This window comes from Apium graveolens, chromosome 2, assembly GCF_009905375.1.
Source record: "Apium graveolens cultivar Ventura chromosome 2, ASM990537v1, whole genome shotgun sequence".
In the NCBI taxonomy this organism is placed as follows: Eukaryota; Viridiplantae; Streptophyta; class Magnoliopsida; order Apiales; family Apiaceae; genus Apium; species Apium graveolens.
Window position 1 is genome coordinate 248444567 of NC_133648.1, and position 19627 is coordinate 248464193.

Sequence of the window (19627 nt, forward strand, 5' to 3'; positions counted from 1 at the left end):
AACTATCTCAGAACAACTCCTGACATCAGAGAGATCAGAAGATGAAGCCAAGTCAAGATCTATAACTGCTCAAATTCTAATATGAATACAGACTGAAGTTGTTATCAGAAGTTAAAGTTGGTAAAGCTTTAAGGACTGTAAGTTGTAGTTATCTAGTCAAATTCTCATGCATTTGTACTTAATGTTTTTGACATCATCAAATATTTGTTAAACTTGTATATTATGCTAATTTACAAGTTGGGGGAGATTGTTAGATATATTTGATAATGTCATGTCTAATATGATTTATGTTTAGTTTTCAGATTTTACTTAAACAGGAACAAATCAGTACTTAACTGAAATCGGCACTTATACTGAAGTCAGAACTTAAGTTATCAGTACTTAAGGTTCAGGAGATATTTATCAGAAGATAATATCAGGACTTAAAGGAAACGTTCAGATAAGGAAGGTAGGTGATTTACAAGAAGAGAAGATCGAGATAAACATAAGAAGAGATATGCATGAAGAAGGAATTCTATGAAGAATAGAATACTTGGAAGAAAAGATATATGATTGATATATTTTAGGAAGCAGAATTATATTCCATATCAATTAGCGATTATCTTGTAACTGTGTGGTATATAAACACAGACATAGGGTTTACACTATAAGTGTTATCATTATCTAGAAGATTATTCATTGTAACCCTAGCAGCTCTCGTGATATTTGTTCATCACTGAGAGAGGACAGTTCCATACTGTAACAGAGTTTATTGTTTTGAATAAAGTTTGTTTTCTGTTACTTGAGTTATTAAAGTTCGATTTGATTGTACTATACACTGTATTCACCCCCTCTACAGTGTGTGTGACCTAACATGTTATGATATTATCAGTCCCATAAGTCGCTCATGTTGATTAAGATTGTTGTCTTTTTATCTTGCTCGAAGCATAAATAACGTAGTAAGGTCTTCATCCCTTATACTTGTAGTAATATTTTCAATTCGGTAAATTGATAAACATTACTATTATAAAAGCAACTTCTATTATATCATCAAAACAAATAATATGTAACACATAAATCTTAAGGGCAAGCACATATAACAATAACATTTCATGCATTTATGTAGCACATAATGCGATGATATAAAAATAACTCCATCAATAGAGAAGTCACATTTTAAAACATAGAATGAAATTCAAGAATGACTATAACTATGTCCTAACGACATATTCCCATAATTTCCTAAGAATCGAAATAACAAGAGGGATTAGAAAATTTACACGTGATAAAGTTTCAGATGTAAAGCATTCCAACCCCTTAGTATTTGGGTGCCATCTAAACTTAATAATTGATAAGCCCCACGTTTGACGACTGTATCTATGAGGTAAGGATCTTCCCAAGTGTCAGCAAACTTTCCTGGTGTCATATCCATGGTATTCTGGAACATATTCCTCAATACTAAGTCACCAACATAGAATGCTCTCAAATGAACATATTTCTTGTAAGTGTTGGAAATTCTTTGTTGATATGACACCATATGTATATTTATCATTTCTCTAAGTTCATCCACTGTGTCAATGTTATGTGCCAATTCTTTATCATTATTTTATGTCCTCAACAACCCATATCTGGCAGTGAGCATCATGACCTCAGTTGGTAAGACGACTTCGGTTCCATAAACCAAGCTATAAGAAGTCTGCCCTGTCGACGTCTTTGGATTAGTCTTGTATGACCATAATACCCGAGGCAATTCTTTAACCCATTTTCCTTTGCATTATGTCAGTCTCTTTTTGAGGTTGTTGAATATAATTTTATTACTCGATGCAGCCTGTCCATTAGCTTGTGGATGCCTTGGTGTTGACTTGACCAAGTTGATATTCCATTGTTTGTAAAATGCTTCCGTCTGATCACTTATGAATTGTGATCCATTGTCAGAAATAATTTCAGATGGCACACCAAAATTGCACAAGATATTCTTCTTAATGAATGAGATCACCTCCTTCGACGTGACTTGTTTGAACGCCTCTGCTTCAATCCATTTAGAAAAATAATCCGTCATGGCTAGTATAAAAACTTTTTATCCAGGTGCGGTTGGTATCTTCCCCACAATATCCATTTACCACTTCATGAAGGGCCAAGAAGGAATGGACATGTTCAGGTGCTCAGATGGTTAATGTATCACGGGAACAAGTCTTTGACAGGAGACACACTTCTTTGTGTACTCCAAGGCGTTTTTCCTTATTGTTGGCCAATTATAACCCAAGCGTAGTATTATTAATGAAAGATTTCTCCCATTGGTATGATTTTCACATTCTCCTTCATGTACATCTCTCAAAACCACGTCGACCTCATGTTTTTTCAAACATCTTTGAAGTAGTCCCGTAGAAGACTTTTTGAATAACTCATTGTCTATAACAGTGAACCTTGTGGCCTTCAACCTAAGGATATTGGCTTCATTGTTGTTGTTAGGTCTGATTCCATGTTGCAAGTAGTCCTTATATGTTTGAATATAGCTGTCTACGACTTCATCTCCATTGTCGTCGTGTCGATTGAGGGCCAACACCTCCGCTTCATGAGCTAATCTTTCAACAGCAAGTTTCATGATATGCACAACTAGGATGTTGTTCAAACTTAGACCTTTAAAAACAGCCCCAAGCCCAGATAGTGTATCAGCTTGAACATTGTTCTCCCTTGGTACCTGTTGTATGTTGAATGTATCAAAATAACTTGTCAATCTTTTACTGACGTCTAGGTACATTATCATTTTAGGATCTTTAGCCTCATAAGAACCGTTGACATGATTGACAATCAAAAGCGAGTCACAGTTTATGTTGATGTGTCTAACCTTCATGTCTTTGATAGTCATCAATCCAAAGATCAATGCCCCGTACTCAGCCTCATTATCAGTAGTTTAGATATCATAATATATTGAATATGCTATTATACCCCCCCTATGGCAATTTTAGTACAAGCCTCAAACTTGTTCCATTCACATTCGAAGCCCCATCAGTGTATAACGTCCATGGTTTGACGTCTGCTCTCGAAATAACTTGTTGGAATTCCTCTTCGGATGCTGTTATTTGGCTTGAACTAAAATCAGCCACAAAGTTAGATAGAGTTTGTGATTTTATGACAGTTCTAGTATCATATATGATGTCATATATGCTTAGACGGATGGTCGATTTTTCCATCCTTCCCGTCAAATCGGGCTTACTCAAAATAGTCTTCACAGAAAAGTTTGGTCATAACATGTTTTCTGTGAGATACAAAATAATGTCTTAGCTTCGTAGAAGTCATGGACAATGCCAGTACTAGGTTTTCAAAAGATGTATACCTTGTCTCCGTATCCACCAGGATTTTGCTAACATAATAAACAGGCGACTGAACACCTTCATGCTTCTTGACAAGTACTCCACTCATAACGTGATCAGTGACAAACAAGTAGATATAAATATCTTCATCTTGAGATTGTATGGATAAGAGTGAAGGAGTGTTGAGATAAGTCTTCAAGTCATCAAATGCAACTTCATATTTCTCCATCCACATGAACCCCTTGTTCTTCCTTAAGATGTCATAGAAGAGCTTGCACCTATCTGAAGATCGGGAAATAAATCTATTCGAAGCTGCAACTCTCCCTGTCAGTTTCTGGACGTCTTTAACGTTATATGGACTTTTCAACTCAAAGATTGCTTTAATTTGTTCTGGGCTAGCCTCAATTCCCCTCCTTGTCACCATGTGTCCAAGAAACTTCCCAGAAGATACAATAAAATTACATTTGGATGGTGAGCTTCATGTTGTATGATCTTAAGATGTCAAACACTTCTTATAGATCATGGACACGATCTTCAGCATTTGTTGACTTGACCACCATGTCATCTATGTACACTTCCATTATTTGACCTATTTGATCTTTGAACATATTGTTGACAAGTCTCTGAAAGGTTGCACCAGCATTGCGTAATCCAAAAGGCATGGCTAGATAGAAGTATACTTCATGTCAGTGAATAACGCCATCTTTTCACAATCAAAAGGTTCCATTTATATTTGATTGAAATCGCTTTATGCGTCCAAGAATGTAAGTAACTCATGTCTATCCATTGAGTCTACCATGGCATTATTGTGGGCTAATGGATAAGGATCTTTGGGGCAGGCTTTGTTCAAATCTGTATAATCAACACAAATCCTCCATTTTCCGTTCTTCTTTTATACTATAACAACATTGGCCAACCACTCAGGATAGTCGACTTCTTTGATCATTCCAGCTTTCAAAAGTCTGACTACTTTATCATTGATTATCTTGTTTCTTTCTGCTGTAAAAGTTCCTTCTTTTCTATTGTATATGAGTGTAAGTTGGATCAACATTTAATTTATGTGTGATCACGTCGGGATCAATTTCGTAATGTCGTCATGCTCCCATGAAAATGCGTCCAGTCTTGTGATCAAAAATTCCACCAAGTTTGCTTTAATTTTTGGTGAGAGGTCTTCTCATATCAAAACTTGTTTTATCTCCTGTTTTCAAATCGTCCTCGGCCAGCTTCTCCGGTCCAATAATCGTGGCTACAGGCATTTCATTCCCATGGTGTCGGATGGTTGGCTTCAAACATGTTTTATAGTACTCATGTGCCGTTTTTGGTCTCCTTGAATTTATTATGTCTCCTATGGTGTTGGGAATTTGAGCATTTGGTGATACATTGGCGGGACTGTTTTCAAATTGTGAATCCATGGTCTCCCCATGATTATGTTGTACGTGGAGTCGACATCAATTATGCAAAACTTTTCCAATAGATTATCTCATTGAGCATATGTAGGCAATATAATCTCACCCATTATGCGTTTAGTCTCTCCACTGAATCCCACTAATGTCGGTATGTTCTTTATCATGTCACTTTTTGCCAAATCCATTTGCTTTAATGTGCTCAAGATCATGATGTTGGCATCACTCCTATTATCAACTAAACTCCTCTTGATCAAGCAATTTCTCACTGAGAGTGAGATGACAAGACCATCATGTTATGGTTCTCGAATGCTCCTTTTGTTTGATTCATCAAACGTTAAGGCTGGTAGACCGTCATTCTTAATTTCTGCTTGGACAACTCGTATATTTGTCTCCCTTGCCACTCTTTTGGCTTGCGAGTATGTCGAACCACAGACTTCAGAACTACCTGTAATAATATTAATCACTTTAGCATGTGGCGAGGGTGGTGGCTGTCTCATTGGCATCTTGTCATCTCTATTTGGTGATCTTTTTTTCCTGACATGTGACGCCTTTTTTGTTGTCACAACTCAGTTAGATAGCCTCTCTTGACCTAGAATTGTAACTCCTTTATCAAAGTTACACAATCGTAGGCCTTGTGTCCATAATCACCATGGTGATCACACCACAATTTAGAATCTGGATTTGCCTTGGGTTTGTTGTTATTTGTTGGCCACTTGACGATGTCTCCCAGCTTCCTGAACTCCCCCATCATAGCTGACGGTGTTATTGAAAAATCATAGCTATCATATGTTGGTGGCAGGTTGAGATCTTTCCTCCAGTCTGCACGTTCTTCTTTTTTCCATTCATTGCATTCTCGCGTCGTATAGACATATGCTTCTTCTATAACAAGCCTTGAATAGGGCTTGTATTCCCTTGATCTTGGTGTCATGATCTTTCATGAAGGTCTATAATATTTGTCATCATCTTCTCTTCTGTTTTCTTCCAATATGACTTGTGCCATTATTTTTGCTTGTACATCATCCATTGTCTCACACAGATACTTCGTTAGTTCCTCATAAAATGGTGATTCTCTTTTCAAGCCTCTCCTGAACGCCTCAATAGCTATAGAAATATCACAATTGGTTATAGTCACCTTTTCTTTATTGAATCGTGTCAAGTAATCACGTAATGGTTCTCCATGGCATTGCATATTCTTGTCACTCATAGTTTTCTCAAACACCCTGCTGCTTGCAAACTGCATATTGAATGCAACTTTCAGGTTGGCAAATGTCTTGATGCTCCTGTTTGGAAAGTTTACAAACCATTGTAGAGCTGGTCGTGATAGTGTTGAACCAAACCCCTTACACATACAAGCTTCTTTCAAATTACATGTGATGGGCACTGTGAACATTCTTTGTTTATATTGCACTATGTGTTCCAATGGATCGTTGGTCGAGTAATATGGGATAATTTGTGGCACGGTGAAATATTTTGATATTTCCACCAAGGCAATGTTGTCATGAAATGACGAATCTGCATAACTTGTAGGGGTTGCTTTCTCCAGTGGCTTGGGATGCCAGGAATCCTCTCGATCAATTCCCTTATCTCTTGTAACTCCCTTTTAAACTCTTCTGGAATATGATTTCGAGACGTCGAACTCCTATGTAGTATTCTTCTCATGTCACGATCCTCATCTCGTTCCTCGTAATTATCATAATGTCGTTCATCATACCGTCGCTCCATGTCATCATTGTTGTTTGTTGCATTCTCAATATTATCTATTTCGATAACATCATCAGTATCCTTTTGTGGTTCCTCATGTTGATCTCATTCTTCTGCGTCGTCCATGTTCAAATGTCTTACTATACTTAAAATTGTCTTTTTTGTAGCATTTTTTGTCTTTGATTTGGCTGTAGTGATCTCCTTCGTCAATGTTCCGTTTTCGGAACGCATTTTCTCCATCTCCTCATGTAGTTTCTTCAATGTTGCAGCCATTTATTTGTTGATCTCTGTTTCAACCCCTTGATACGTGATTTCCATTTCTGGTTCGTTGCTCTTCATTGTAACAAATCGATCAAATCCTTAGCAATTTTCCAACATACGGCGCCAATTATTTTTATCAACATCAGTAGGTTAATTACTAAGAATTAATTAGATCAATTCGAGTAATAAAACAAAATAAATAAGAACAAGAATGTAAAAGACACAAGAATTTGGTGACGCGAAAAATCTCCGTGAAAGGGTAAAAACCGCGGGTGGGATTGTGTACCCAACCTAATGGACTTCACTATAATGTAATAACCGATACAATGTGGAATTTGTTCTCCATAGGTGACTATCTAATACTAATTCTATGCTTGTCAATTCAAGCTACAACTCGACTATATATTTGTGAAGTGCATGACGATGTATGTGTTTGTGTTCACCTTCTCCTCTCGTTTCTTTTCTGCAACTTGTATGTTTGTTTGTTTTTGTGCTGTGCTTATTTGTATATTCCCTCTTGGTTGTTCCACTTCTTCCGCCTTCATACAAATTTATGTTTATCCCCCTTCCCCCCATTATCTCTAACCGGTATAAGTTGCTTGAGAATAGGGCTTGTTGTTAGTTTCAGTCCCTACTAACTAGGGCCGTTGGTGGACCGAGTTCTTGTACTTATCCAAACACCTTAACATTGTATACACAGGTCTTACTTGTTGCCTTGTATCATATCTATAATCAGTCTCACGTTTACTCATTCTCTTGTCATCACGTATGTTCTTTACGTTTAGGTCTTATCGAGACCCTCTTGTTAAAACTTATCCAATAAAAATTGAGACATAACATAGTTGTTGTAAATGTAGGGTTTCACAAATATTAAAAAGTGAAGACGGTCAAAATAAATCAAAATTATAAAAGTGTGTGCATGAACACATCATATAAAAATCGTTATAAAATTAATGGTTAAATAATCATTGTTTTAATTTATTCCAGTTTTATAATATATTAATCATTAACATACAATTCAAATACTTATTAATTAATTATTCTTTTTTACTTAAAAGTTTTTAGATAGTATTTACAACAATAATTTTGTAAAAGTAAAACCCGAAGTCGTTTCAAAATTAGATCGTTGTTGGCAACCGTTGGTAGGACTGAGAAGCAAAGACGAAGCTTATCTTATCCAGCAATGGCTGTATTAACTATGCACATCAATTTTCTAAACCCTCCAGCAGCTCCATTTCCAACACCTCCATCATCATTACACTTCTCACTTTCCCCATTTTCTTGGACTACTTTTATCTCTGTTCAAAACTTCACTCAGCGCACTTCTTTTTTTACTCTAATGGGTTTTCGATCTTCCAGGAGTTTGGTCGCACATTGCACCAAAAAACCCGCCAATGTGTGTGTTGATACCGGTGAGTTGTTCTTTCAGGCATTTCATCAAATAGTTGGTTTTCCTTATATGTGGGTGCTTATTTTTGTTCTTTTTGTCAGGGATGATGTTGTTTACATTATTAATAGATATTGGGATTGAAGAGAAAGGAGTTAAATTACTTTTGGAGAATCATCCTGGTCTTAATGGTATGCCATTTGAGACGGTACGTGCCAGATTTCAGTCATTGCAAGATATCGGATTTGATGGTCCTGCATTGTCGAAATTGATTGTAAAGAGACCAGATGTCTTGACAGCTAAAGAAATGGATTCTTTTACTTTTTACTTACACAACAAGTTGAAAGGAGACGTGGAGCTGATTCAGCTTCAGCGTCTTTTTAATACTACAGAACCAAGATTTCTCGTGGGTTTTGAGGAGAAAGTTGACATACTGGTTCATCATGGACTCCCGGAAGATCAGATTGTTTATGTTCTTAACAATGTGAAAATTAACAAGGCCTTTTGTCTTAAATCGAGGGAAGAGATTGAAAGAATGCTGACTTATTTGGACCGTTTTGGTGGAGTTGAATTTATCCTTCGTCGTCCTGCAGTTCTCAATTATGATCTGGATACTCAGATAATACCGAGAATTAGCTTTCTTTTAGAGTTAAGTGGGGGTAATGAGGATACTACAACGGCTGTCTTGAATAAACTACCGTTTATCCTAGCTTACACAGTGGAACATTTAAAGGATCATGTTGAGTTCTTGATATCGTTTGCTGGTTTGACTGACCAGGAAATTTTTAGAATTATTCTTGTATACCCAAATGTCTTCAGTGCCAGTAGAGACAGAAAATTGAAGCCTAGAATTGAGTTTCTCAAGGAATGTGGTTTGAGTTCCAATGATATATTTAAGTTCTTAATCAAAGCCCCTTTATTTGTGAGTCTGTCCTTTGATGGTAACCTTGCACACAAGCTCGTTCTCTTGGTTAAGATTGGTTATGCCAATAAAACAAAAGAGCTGGCTATGGCAATGGGCGCAGTGACTAGAACTAGCTACAAGAATATGCAGGCGGTGATCAGTCTTTTCTTGAACTATGGCTTAACTTGTGAGGACATTCTTGCTATGGGTAAGAAGCATCCGCAAATACTGCAATATAATCACAAGTCATTAGATGAGAAGATGGAATACTTGGTCGAAGATATGGGTCGTGAAATTGGAGAGCTTTTGGCATTTCCTGCATTTCTTGGTTACCAACTTGATGGTAGGATTAAGCATAGATATGAAGTGACAAAACACAAGTTAGGTGAAGGAATGTCTCTCAACAAGTTGTTAAGTGTTTCGACAGAAAGTTTTTCAACAAAGAAGAAAAAGAAAAAGAATGCCATCAAGGCAAGTAGCAAGCCAATTGAGATGAAGGTTAGATGAAATGGCATATACATGGATGGCCTTGTGCACATAAATCATTCTTTGTATGGCCAACAGCAATGCGGTACAGTTTCAATCTTTAAGAAATGTTTGTCTTGAATTTCTAAAAGTTAGGAATCCTGATTTCAGTCAGATTTTTATTTCTGATATGATTAGTTGAGGTGTAATTTTTTGGTACTAATAATATATGGAGATACCACCTGACCAAGAGGTCAATTATGAGAAGCATGCAAAAAGTTGAGTATTGGAGAAATATACGTAATAGAGAAATTATTGCATCAAAGTGACGTGATTGTATTAGTGTTGTGTTAGATAGCCTATTCTTGTATTACATTGATGTTATTGAGAGTGAATATGTTGTTTCACCCTCCCTTGAGCTTTTCATGTATAATTATTATGCAAGTAGCCAAGAAGTTACTGCATTACCATTTGGTCGTAGAACGAATATTCCTCAACTTAGTGGCATATTTATTATCGTGCTTTGTCAAAGGCAATTGTCTGGATGAACGAACAAAAAAAGAAATTTATCGACGGAGATTGAACGTGGAAGCCTAATATGAATTTTTATCTTATTGTCATGTTATATTTTGCTGTTATGGAGTAACATTACCTGTGCTTTTACATGAGAGATTAGTGCTTTTGTTAGAGAAAACAAGAGCTTGATGGGTAATAATGACTCCCTTGGGTTTAAATTCAGAATATTGGTAGTGCGATACTGAGCTTCTTTCAACCTGCAAGTTTAACTAACAGGCTTTTCAGCATATTGTAATGTATGAATAATGTTCAAGTGATACCTTGATCTCCGGTTATTATTGTACTTTATCAATTTTAGCTTAGCATGAATCATAATTATAGCAGTTATTAAAGATTTTTGTATATAAATTTGCTCCAAGCTGTTTAATCTCTGTTGCTGCAAAATCTATAACTTTGTCCATTATAACTTAGGCACGGTAAATTATCCTAAATTTGGCTCATTGAATGTTTCAAAATAGAGTATAGAATCCAAAATATATGCATACAGATATGTTACATTACATACCATACGTATACATGTACAAATTCATATAGATGCATTGTACAAATCTTAAACGAACTCCATAAATGAATCCAACCAAACAATATGTACAGTGATACTCTTGTGTGAGGTGGCATTTTGTAGTCCTGATCTGCGATGCAGTTATATCATATTCTTTCTTACTTCTGGGACTTGTTGAGTTGCTTACTTTTCATTGTCGAAAAGCTTTGCCTTGCAACTTGTGTCTTGGGTCACTTTTGACCTTAAAGTGATTCTTCCCTTGCTCAATCCGTTACTATAGATGCAGTAATCTTTACGTTCCCCTTGAACTAGGCAAGCTTGTCATTTACTAGTCATGCTTAAGTGTTGAAAGCAGATCATTAAGTTGTTGAAAAGGCAAGTCCCCTCCCTCCGACATTAACACATCAGCAAGTTGCAAAGTAGGGAGGTATGTGATTCAAAGTAAACCTTCTGGAACCAAGTCCCTTGTAAAGTGAAATCAACTGCAAGTCTGCAACGTGTTGGGTTTCCTTGTGATGTATATGAGGATCATTGGCAATGTGGTCGTGTAGTTAATTCTCAAGTCTCATAGCAATGTAGCTAACCATGTAACCTCAGATGTTGCAGAAGATATGGACCGATATTCAGCTTCACAGGGACCTACGGAAACAGTAAGTTGTTTCTTCGACTTTTACCTCACCTGTGATTTACCCAATAACACGAGATTTCCTGATATAAAGTTATTCTGATCTGCTGTTAGAACCGGTGCATTGCAGATGCTGGCTGGCATGCTGCAGAGAGTTTCTGATGGGGTCGGGCCTTTCTTAAAACAGAATACTACTAATGGGCAATAATCTTTCGAAGTTTGTCATTTAACTAGCCCAGCCCAGAGTCAAGATATGGCCTTATTCAGCCCATGGCAAATTGGCAATACAGTAAATCGTACATATATACTACCTCCGTCCCGGGCCATTTGTTTACATTTGGTTTGGGCACGGAGGTTAAGAAATATGTATAAAGTAGTGAAAAAGAGAAAGAAAAGTTAGTGAAGTAGTGAGATCCATTAATTTTTAATGTATAAAAAGGAGATAGTGAAGTAAAAGTAGTGTGAAAAGGAAAAAAAAAGTGAGAAAGTTACTATTTTTGATAAGTTTTGAAATGTAAAGAATGTTGTAAATCTCACTAACAAATATAGCAACATAGAAGCAAGTGTATAAAGAATTTAGCAAGTTTAGGCCAAGACCACAGTTAACAAAACAAAACATGCAGGTAAACAAAATCAGTAACTGAAATAACGAAGAGAGAAAGAAAGATGTACCCGAAACCATAGCTTTTAACAGTGACTGAAATAAAGGTTCACAGATACAAAATGCCTAGAAAAATGATCACAGCTGAGTCACCAGGCCTTTCTCGAATTCCTGGTTGCTCTTGAAGAGAATATTGCCCCTACCTGCTGCGTTTGGGATGAGCACAATATCTCCACCAGGATAAAACAGCTCGGAGTTTATGTTAACAGCAGCAACAAAAGCTCCACTTCGACCAGCACCTCAGTCGGCGGAAAATATCAGCACTTCAGGACTTTTGGGAGAGAAATGCAGAGAGGTTGAAGAGAAGAGAAGAGAATGTAGTGTGTATAATACATTCACTTTAACCTCTATTTATAGGAGAGGAAAAAATGAAACTGTCCACACACTTAATGTCTGAATTAAACTACTTCATTAATGAAAAAATCAAAACTGATCAGATTTTGAATTCATTAATGAAAAAATAAAAAATGATCAGCTTTTGAATTTAAATTATTTGTAACAGCTTTTCACATTAACACCCACATTATTATCAGAACTTAAGTTAAGTTCTGATTTGATTCATCAGTACTTAAGTTCTGATTCTGATATCAGAACTTGTTAAGTTCTGATTTTATTCATCAGTTCTTAAGTTCTGATTCTGATATCAGAACTTGTTACAGATCAGATTATTTGCAGGTTCAATATATTTAGACTAAGCCCACTAACAAAGTGACTTAGCCTATTTCAGTACCCAGCCCAATAATCCAGTCACCGATAAATAAATTCGAATTAAAATAATTCTCAAATAAATAAAATCCTCGCCCAGGTCGCCTCGCGTACGCGAGACGCCGAGACATTCGCCCAAATCGCCCTTCGACCCGACCCGGTCCGGTCCGGTGCGGTGCGTGGCGTGGCGGGGCGGGGCGCGCGTGAAGCACATAACAACACAATGAACCATCACACACCTTAGTAGTTGTATACTACTCATGTGGGTAATACCATATAAAGCACACAACCCCCTTTATTTATTTCAATGTGGGACAAACATTCTCAAATTTTTCCAAGCTTTTCCAAGCTACTTTCAACTCTCATTTCATATGGATTTCATTAAGAAAATTCTTAAAACCATACATGAAAATTTAAGTTCAAATATCATTGAACAATTTCCAATCATTAGATTTTAGGATTAACATCAAGAACATAATTAAATTAAGCTCTAAAATCCTAATTTTCTAACAATCCCCCACAAATCCATACAGAAATGCGATCAATTTCCCATCATGACTTGTTTTTCAGAGTCGGTACCCTTCCGGGTTTGAACCCTCCTAAATCCTCTACTTCAATGGCTATCGGACTTAGATGGAATGTTTCACCTTGAATCTTAATCCGTTTAGTATAACCATATTCCATAGACGATGACAAGTCAAAGGTTATGGTGCCAATCTACGGCTTTGAGACATTAATGGTCATGTCTCGATCCTGTTCGTCGAATGCTTCAAGGATTAACCCTATCCTCTAATTGCGACCACTCAATTACATTCGCTTAGCTGGGCATCTCCAGAGATATACTGCCTCTATCTCGTCAAATGACTTGACCCCATTCAGAGTTTTAACACTCTTGCTTTTCTAGCAGTGTCAGTACCTTCTAGATTTACAGGGGATAGACTCAGATACTATAGTATCATCTATGTAGCAAAGGTACTACCAACTCATCCTTACAGCTTGTTATTACCCATTGAATACACTTCGAGGGATCTCCTCTCATGTGTATTGGGTTCCCACTGTTGATGAATTATGATGGGTTGACAATCCCATCCCCAACCTTGACTTAAGGACCACTGCAGGTTCCAGTCCTTTAGTAAGAGGATCAGCTATATTATTCTGAGTTCCTATGAACTCTATAGCTATGATCCTATCAGTCACTAAACCCCTTATAGACTTGAGTCTAACTTGGATGTGTCTCTTAGTTTTAGCATTATGCTTTTTACTGCTAATCTTGTCGATAGTTGTTCGACTATCACAGTGAATAGCAATAGCAGGAAGCGGTCTGCTTACTACAGGTATTGCAGACATAAGTCCGTGTAACCATTCAGCCTCCGTCCCTGTGGCATCAAGTGCACACAACTCAGCCTCAAAAGTAGACCGAGTAACAATAGTCTGTCTGCTTGACTTCCAGGATATTGCTCCACCAGCCAAGGTGAACACGTATCCAGTCACTCCATTGGAACCAGACTTCTTAGCTATCCAACTTGCATCACTGTACCCTTCAAGCACACCAGGAAATCTCCTGTAGTGTAAACTAAGGTACATTGTGCCTTTTAGATATCTAAGTACTCTATCAAGAGCATCCCAATGAGTTCTGTTTGGACAGCTTATATATCTAGCCAATTTAGACACAGAATATGAAATATCTGGTCTAGTACAGTTAGCAAGATACTGCAAGCTCCCAATAATCTGAGAATACCTTAACTGAGACACAGGCACTCCTGAAGTATTCTTGACAAGGGAAACTTTCGAATCATAAGGTGTACTAGCGATTCTACACTGTGAATAACCATATTTCTCAAGTATAGATTTCTCTATATAATGAGATTGAGTCAAGGTTATTCCTTCAGTGGACTGAACCAGTTTGATTCCAAGAATCACACTTGCCTCACCCATATCCTTCATTTCAAAATGTCTTTTTAAGAATTCTTAAGTCTCGTTAATAATCTCAATATTAGTTCCAAACAATAAAATATCATCCACATATAGGCACAAAATAACACACTCATTACCTTTAACTTTAGTGTAGACACACTTATCACTTTAATTAATCTTATAACTGAAAGGCAATATAGTTTCATCAAACTTTTTATGCCAATCTCTGGGAGCTTGTTTCAAGCCATAGATGGACTTGATCAACTTACATACTTTCCTTTCATTGCCTGATGCAACAAATCCATCAGGCTGATCCATATAAATCTCTTCTTCAAGTTCACCATGAAGAAAAGCCGTCTTTACATCCATCTGATGGATGATAAGACCAAGGACTGAAGCCAATGCTATAAGCATTCGGATTGTTACCATTCTTGCAACCGGAGAGTATGTATCAAAATAATCAATTCCTTCCTTTTGCTTAAAACCCTTAGCTACTAGTCTAGCTTTGTACTTATCTATTGAGCCGTTAGGGTTCAACTTCCTTTTAAAAACCCATTTGCACCCAATAGTAGAACACCCAGGAGGGAGATCAACCAACTCCCATGTTCCATTAGAAACAATAGAGTCAATTTCACTCTTGACAGCGCCCTTCCAGTGCCTTGACTCAGAAGAATCCATAGCTTGCCGGAAAGTTAAAGGTTCGTCCTCGATATTGTAAGTGATGAAATCACCTCCAAAATCCTTGACTACCTTTGCACGCTTACTTCTCCTTGGTTCCTCTAGTTCCTTAGGACTAGAGCTACTACTAGGTTCCGCCCCCACATTTGTCATCTTTTCCACATGATCAGGAATAGAACTTGATGTGTGAAAAGGATCTTCCTCATAAGTCGTTTCAGGTATTCCAGTCTTCATAGGGTAGACATCCTCAAAGAATGTCGCATCTCGAAATTCAACTATCGTGTTTGCCACTATACCATCTATGTCAGATTTTAAGACTAAAAATCTCATAGCTGTAGTGGTTTCAAGATAGCCCAGAAAGATACAGTCAACAGTCTTTGGACCTAGTTTCTTTCTCTTGTGTTCAGGAACAAGCACCTTAGCAAGGCACCCCCACACACGAAGATACTTAAGACTAGTCATCCTGCCTTTCCATAACTCCAAGGGTGTTTTATCCATGTGTTTCAGAGGGACCCTATTCAAAATATGGCAAGCCGTATTTAGAGCCTCTCCCCACATGTATTTAGGCAACCCAGAGTTAATAAGCATACTATTAATCATATCTTTAAATGTTCTGTTCTTTCGCTCAGCAACCCCATTAGACTCAGGTGTGTATGGTGGAGTAACTTCATGAACTATACCATTGTTTGCACAAAATTCATTAAAAGCATTACTCGTATACTCACCACCTCTATCAGATCTCAACCTTTTAAGTAACTTACTAGTTTGTTTTTCTACTTCAGTTTTATATATAATGAATTTACTAAGTGCTTCATCCTTATGTCTAAGTAAATAAACATAACAGTATCTACTACTATCATCTATAAAAGTAATGAAGTATCTAAACTGGTCCTTGGTCAACACACCACCAAATTCACAAATATCAGTGTGTACTAAATCTAACAAGTCTGAATCCCTAACAACGTTATGAAAAGGTTTCCTTATTTGTTTAGCAGACACACATACTTGACATTTAGAATTCTTTTCTATGGTATATTTTGGAATCAACTCTAAGTTCATCATGTTCTTAAGAGCACCAAAGTTTAAATGACCTAGTCTAGCATGCCATATATTTGAGAATTCAATACAGTTAACAGTAGGAATAACATTATTATTCAAATTTCCCAAAACGGGATCCGCATTAATAACAAATAAACCATTTGACAAGTAACCCTTGCCAATGAATGTACCAGTGTGAATAAGAACTACTTTATTACACTTGAACGAAATTTCAAAACCACTAGAAACTAAACAGCTTCCACTTATTATATTTCTACGCATGTTGGGAACATGATGCACTCTCGTCAGAGATAGAATACGTCCTGAAGGGAACTTCAGATCCACGTTTCCAACTCCATGTACTTGAGCAACACTAGCATTCCCTATCTTCACAGTCAGGCTATGACTTTGTTGATAAGATACAAATAAACTAATATCAGCACAAATATGTACATTAGCTCCAGTATCTATCAACCATTCATTTGACAGATAGGTAGAAAATATCACAGGGTTGTAGGATACATACCGGTCAACGTCGGTTTCAGAAGCCGTAGCCTCACCAACAACCATGTTCACTACAGGCCCACTTGCGGTTCCAAGCACAACATTTGCTTGCGCTACCTCGGTTTTCTTCGCTTTCTTCGTAGGGCAGTCCTTACTCCAGTGCCCAACCTGCCCACAAGACCAGCATGGTTTGTTTGCCTTGGGTTTCTTGGCCTTGTCCTTGTCACTCTTAGGTTTATTACTATTAGCTTTCTTAGCAAAAGCCTTCCTCTTTTGTCCTACAGTTGCTATGTTTACCTTCGAGGTACCATTTTCAGTTGGCATCACATGTCCCTGTTTGGACTTGTGTTGTTCTTGCACCGAGATGTCCAGCATAAGGTTGTTCCAAGTGATCTCTCCTTTCTGTCTTTTCAGGGAGAGAGAGAACTCTTCCCAAGACTTCGGGAGTTTTTCAATCACGCTCATCACCTTGAACTTCTCCGGGAGATTCATTCCAGACTCCTTCAAAGCATGCACTATCATCTCGAACTCATGCACCTGCTCAGTCATGGATTTATTGTCCACCAGCTTGAACTCGAGGAACCATACCATAGAATACTTTTCTAGACCTTGTGAGTCAGTATTATGTGTCTGGTCCAGCTTCTCCCATAAGAGTTTTGCAGAGTAGGCATCAGAAGAATAGACATCAAACAAAGTATTTGTTAGTGCCGCCAGAATGGCCGCCCTAGCCACTCCATCCTTCTCAGCCCACTTCGCAAAAGCCTTAACTGTGTCAGCCTTCTCTTGATCCACTACTGGTTTCTCATATTCCACAACCGGCCACAGACCCTTTATAGTCAACCACAACTTCATCCTTTTCTGCCAGCGAGAAAAGCCAATGCCACCATTGAATTTCTCCGGTAAACCGGTTAGTTCAACAGCCTGTGAGAAACTATAGGTGGTCCAATCAATGGCCCCAGCAGTTGCACCCGAACTGCTACCACCACCAACGATAACCTCACTTTCGTTAACCATTATGCTAAATTCTATATAACTAATGTTCTCTTCAAGAATGTTGTAAATCTCACTAACAAATATAGCAACATAGAAGCAAGTGTATAAAGAATTTAGCAAGTTTAGGCCAAGACCACAGTTAACAAAACAAAACATGCAGGTAAACAAAATCAGTAACTGAAATAACAAAGAGAGAAAGAAAGATGTACCCGAAACCATAGCTTTTAACAGTGACTGAAATAAAGGTTCACAGATACAAAATGCCTAGAAAAATGATCACAGCTGAGTCACCAGGCCTTGCTCGAAGTCTTGGCTGCTCTTGAAGAGAATATTGCCCCTACCTGCTGTGTTTGGGATGAGCACAATATCTCCACCAGGATAAAACAGCTCGGAGTTTATGTTAACAGCAGCAACAAAAGCTCCACTTCGACCAGCACCTCAGTCGCCGGAAAATATCAGCACTTCAGGACTTTTGGGAGAGAAATGCAGAGAGGTTGAAGAGAAGAGAAGAGAATGTAGTGTGTATAATACATTCACTTTAACCTCTATTTATAGGAGAGGAAAAAATGAAACTGTCCACACACTTAATGTCTGAATTAAACTGCTTCATTAATGAAAAAATCAAAACTGATCAGATTTTGAATTCATTAATGAAAAAATCAAAACTGATCAGCTTTTGAATTTAAATTATTTGTAACAGCTTTTCACATTAACACCCACATTATTATCAGAACTTAAGTTAAGTTCTGATTTGATTCATCAGTACTTAAGTTCTGATTCTGATATCAGAACTTGTTAAGTTCTGATTCTATTCATCAGTTCTTAAGTTCTGATTCTGATATCAGAACTTGTTACATATCAGATTATTTGTATATTTAGACTAAGCCCACTAACAAAGTGACTTAGCCTATTTCAGTACCCAGCTCAATAATCCAGTCACCGATAAATAAATTCGAATTAAAATAATTCTCAAATAAATAAAATCCTCGCCCAGGCCGCCTCGCGTACGCGAGACGCCGAGACATTCGCCCAAATCGCCCTTCGATCCGACCCGGTCCGGTGCGGTGCGTGGCGTGGCGGGGCGGGGTGCGCGTGTGTGTGTGCGCGTGAAGCACATAACAACACAATGGACCATCACACACCTTAGTAGTTGTATACTACTAATGTGGGTAATACCATATAAAGCACACAACCCCCTTTATTTATTTCAATGTGGGACAAACATTCTCAAATTTTTCCAAGCTTTTCCAAGCTACTTTCAACTCTCATTTCATATGGATTTCATTAAGAAAATTCTTAAAACCATACATGAAAATTTAAGTTCAAATATCATTGAACAATTTCCAATCATTAGATTTTAGGATTAACATCAAGAACATAATTAAATTAAGCTCTAAAATCCTAATTTTCTAACAAAGAATTGGATGGCACATCCTAAAAAGGAAAGTGTAAAGAAATGGTTGGGACAGAGGGAGTATATACAAAGGTACCTTTACTCCGTGAAGAATCATCTTATACGGAGAATCGTGGAGAACCATTGTTTTTATTATAGAATCTCATCATAAATTGTAAATTTTTATTTTAAAAAATATAAAATTTGATGCTAATCTAGAATATAAATATAATAAAAAATTTGACAATTAAAATTTGATAAAATTACTTGATTTTAAATTCGATTCTACAGTGAAATAATTTTTAATAAGTGTAATTCTACTGTGATTCTGCTATAAAACCAATTTAAACTTATTCAGTGATTTTTTAAATAAAAAATTGTGTAATTTCAATTTTTAATTTAATAATTAAAAATTTTAACTATATATCATGAAAAATAAAATAAATTATATATTTTATATTTTTTAAATAATAGTTCTCCACGATTCTCTACGTAGATACTATACAGAGATACCCAAATATAAAGGACCACAAGCATGGCCCATCTAAGAGAAACATACGATAAATATCCGTATATATTGAAAAAGGAAAAAGTTTAGAAGTACAGGCAGTCTGGCACCCACCA

The 19627-nt window shown here is 37.1% G+C and overlaps 2 protein-coding genes across 2 annotated transcripts; one reads left to right on the forward strand and one right to left on the reverse strand.

Annotated features, from left to right (window-relative positions):
- Positions 1-2149: 2149 nt before the first annotated feature.
- Positions 2150-2830, reverse strand: LOC141699478 (uncharacterized). Its single transcript, XM_074503498.1, has one exon. The coding sequence runs from the start codon at positions 2828-2830 to the stop codon at positions 2150-2152; it is 681 nt and encodes a 226-aa protein (XP_074359599.1).
- A 4928-nt stretch (positions 2831-7758) lies between these two features.
- On the forward strand, positions 7759-9507 carry LOC141708308 (transcription termination factor MTERF8, chloroplastic). The gene is made up of 2 exons (XM_074511870.1): positions 7759-8070; positions 8150-9507. The coding sequence occupies exons 1-2, from the start codon at positions 7842-7844 to the stop codon at positions 9454-9456; spliced, it is 1536 nt and encodes a 511-aa protein (XP_074367971.1). The 5' UTR covers positions 7759-7841; the 3' UTR covers positions 9457-9507.
- Positions 9508-19627: the final 10120 nt, after the last annotated feature.

Coding starts and splice junctions, on each gene's coding strand:
- LOC141708308 (XM_074511870.1), top strand. CDS start 7,842: ATGGCTGTATTAACTATGCACATCAATTTTCTAAACCCTCCAGCAGCT. Junction 8,071..8,149: donor CAATGTGTGTGTTGATACCG/GTGAGTTGTTCT, acceptor TCTTTTTGTCAG/GGATGATGTTGTTTACATTA.
- LOC141699478 (XM_074503498.1), bottom strand. CDS start 2,830: ATGAAGGTTAGACACATCAACATAAACTGTGACTCGCTTTTGATTGTC.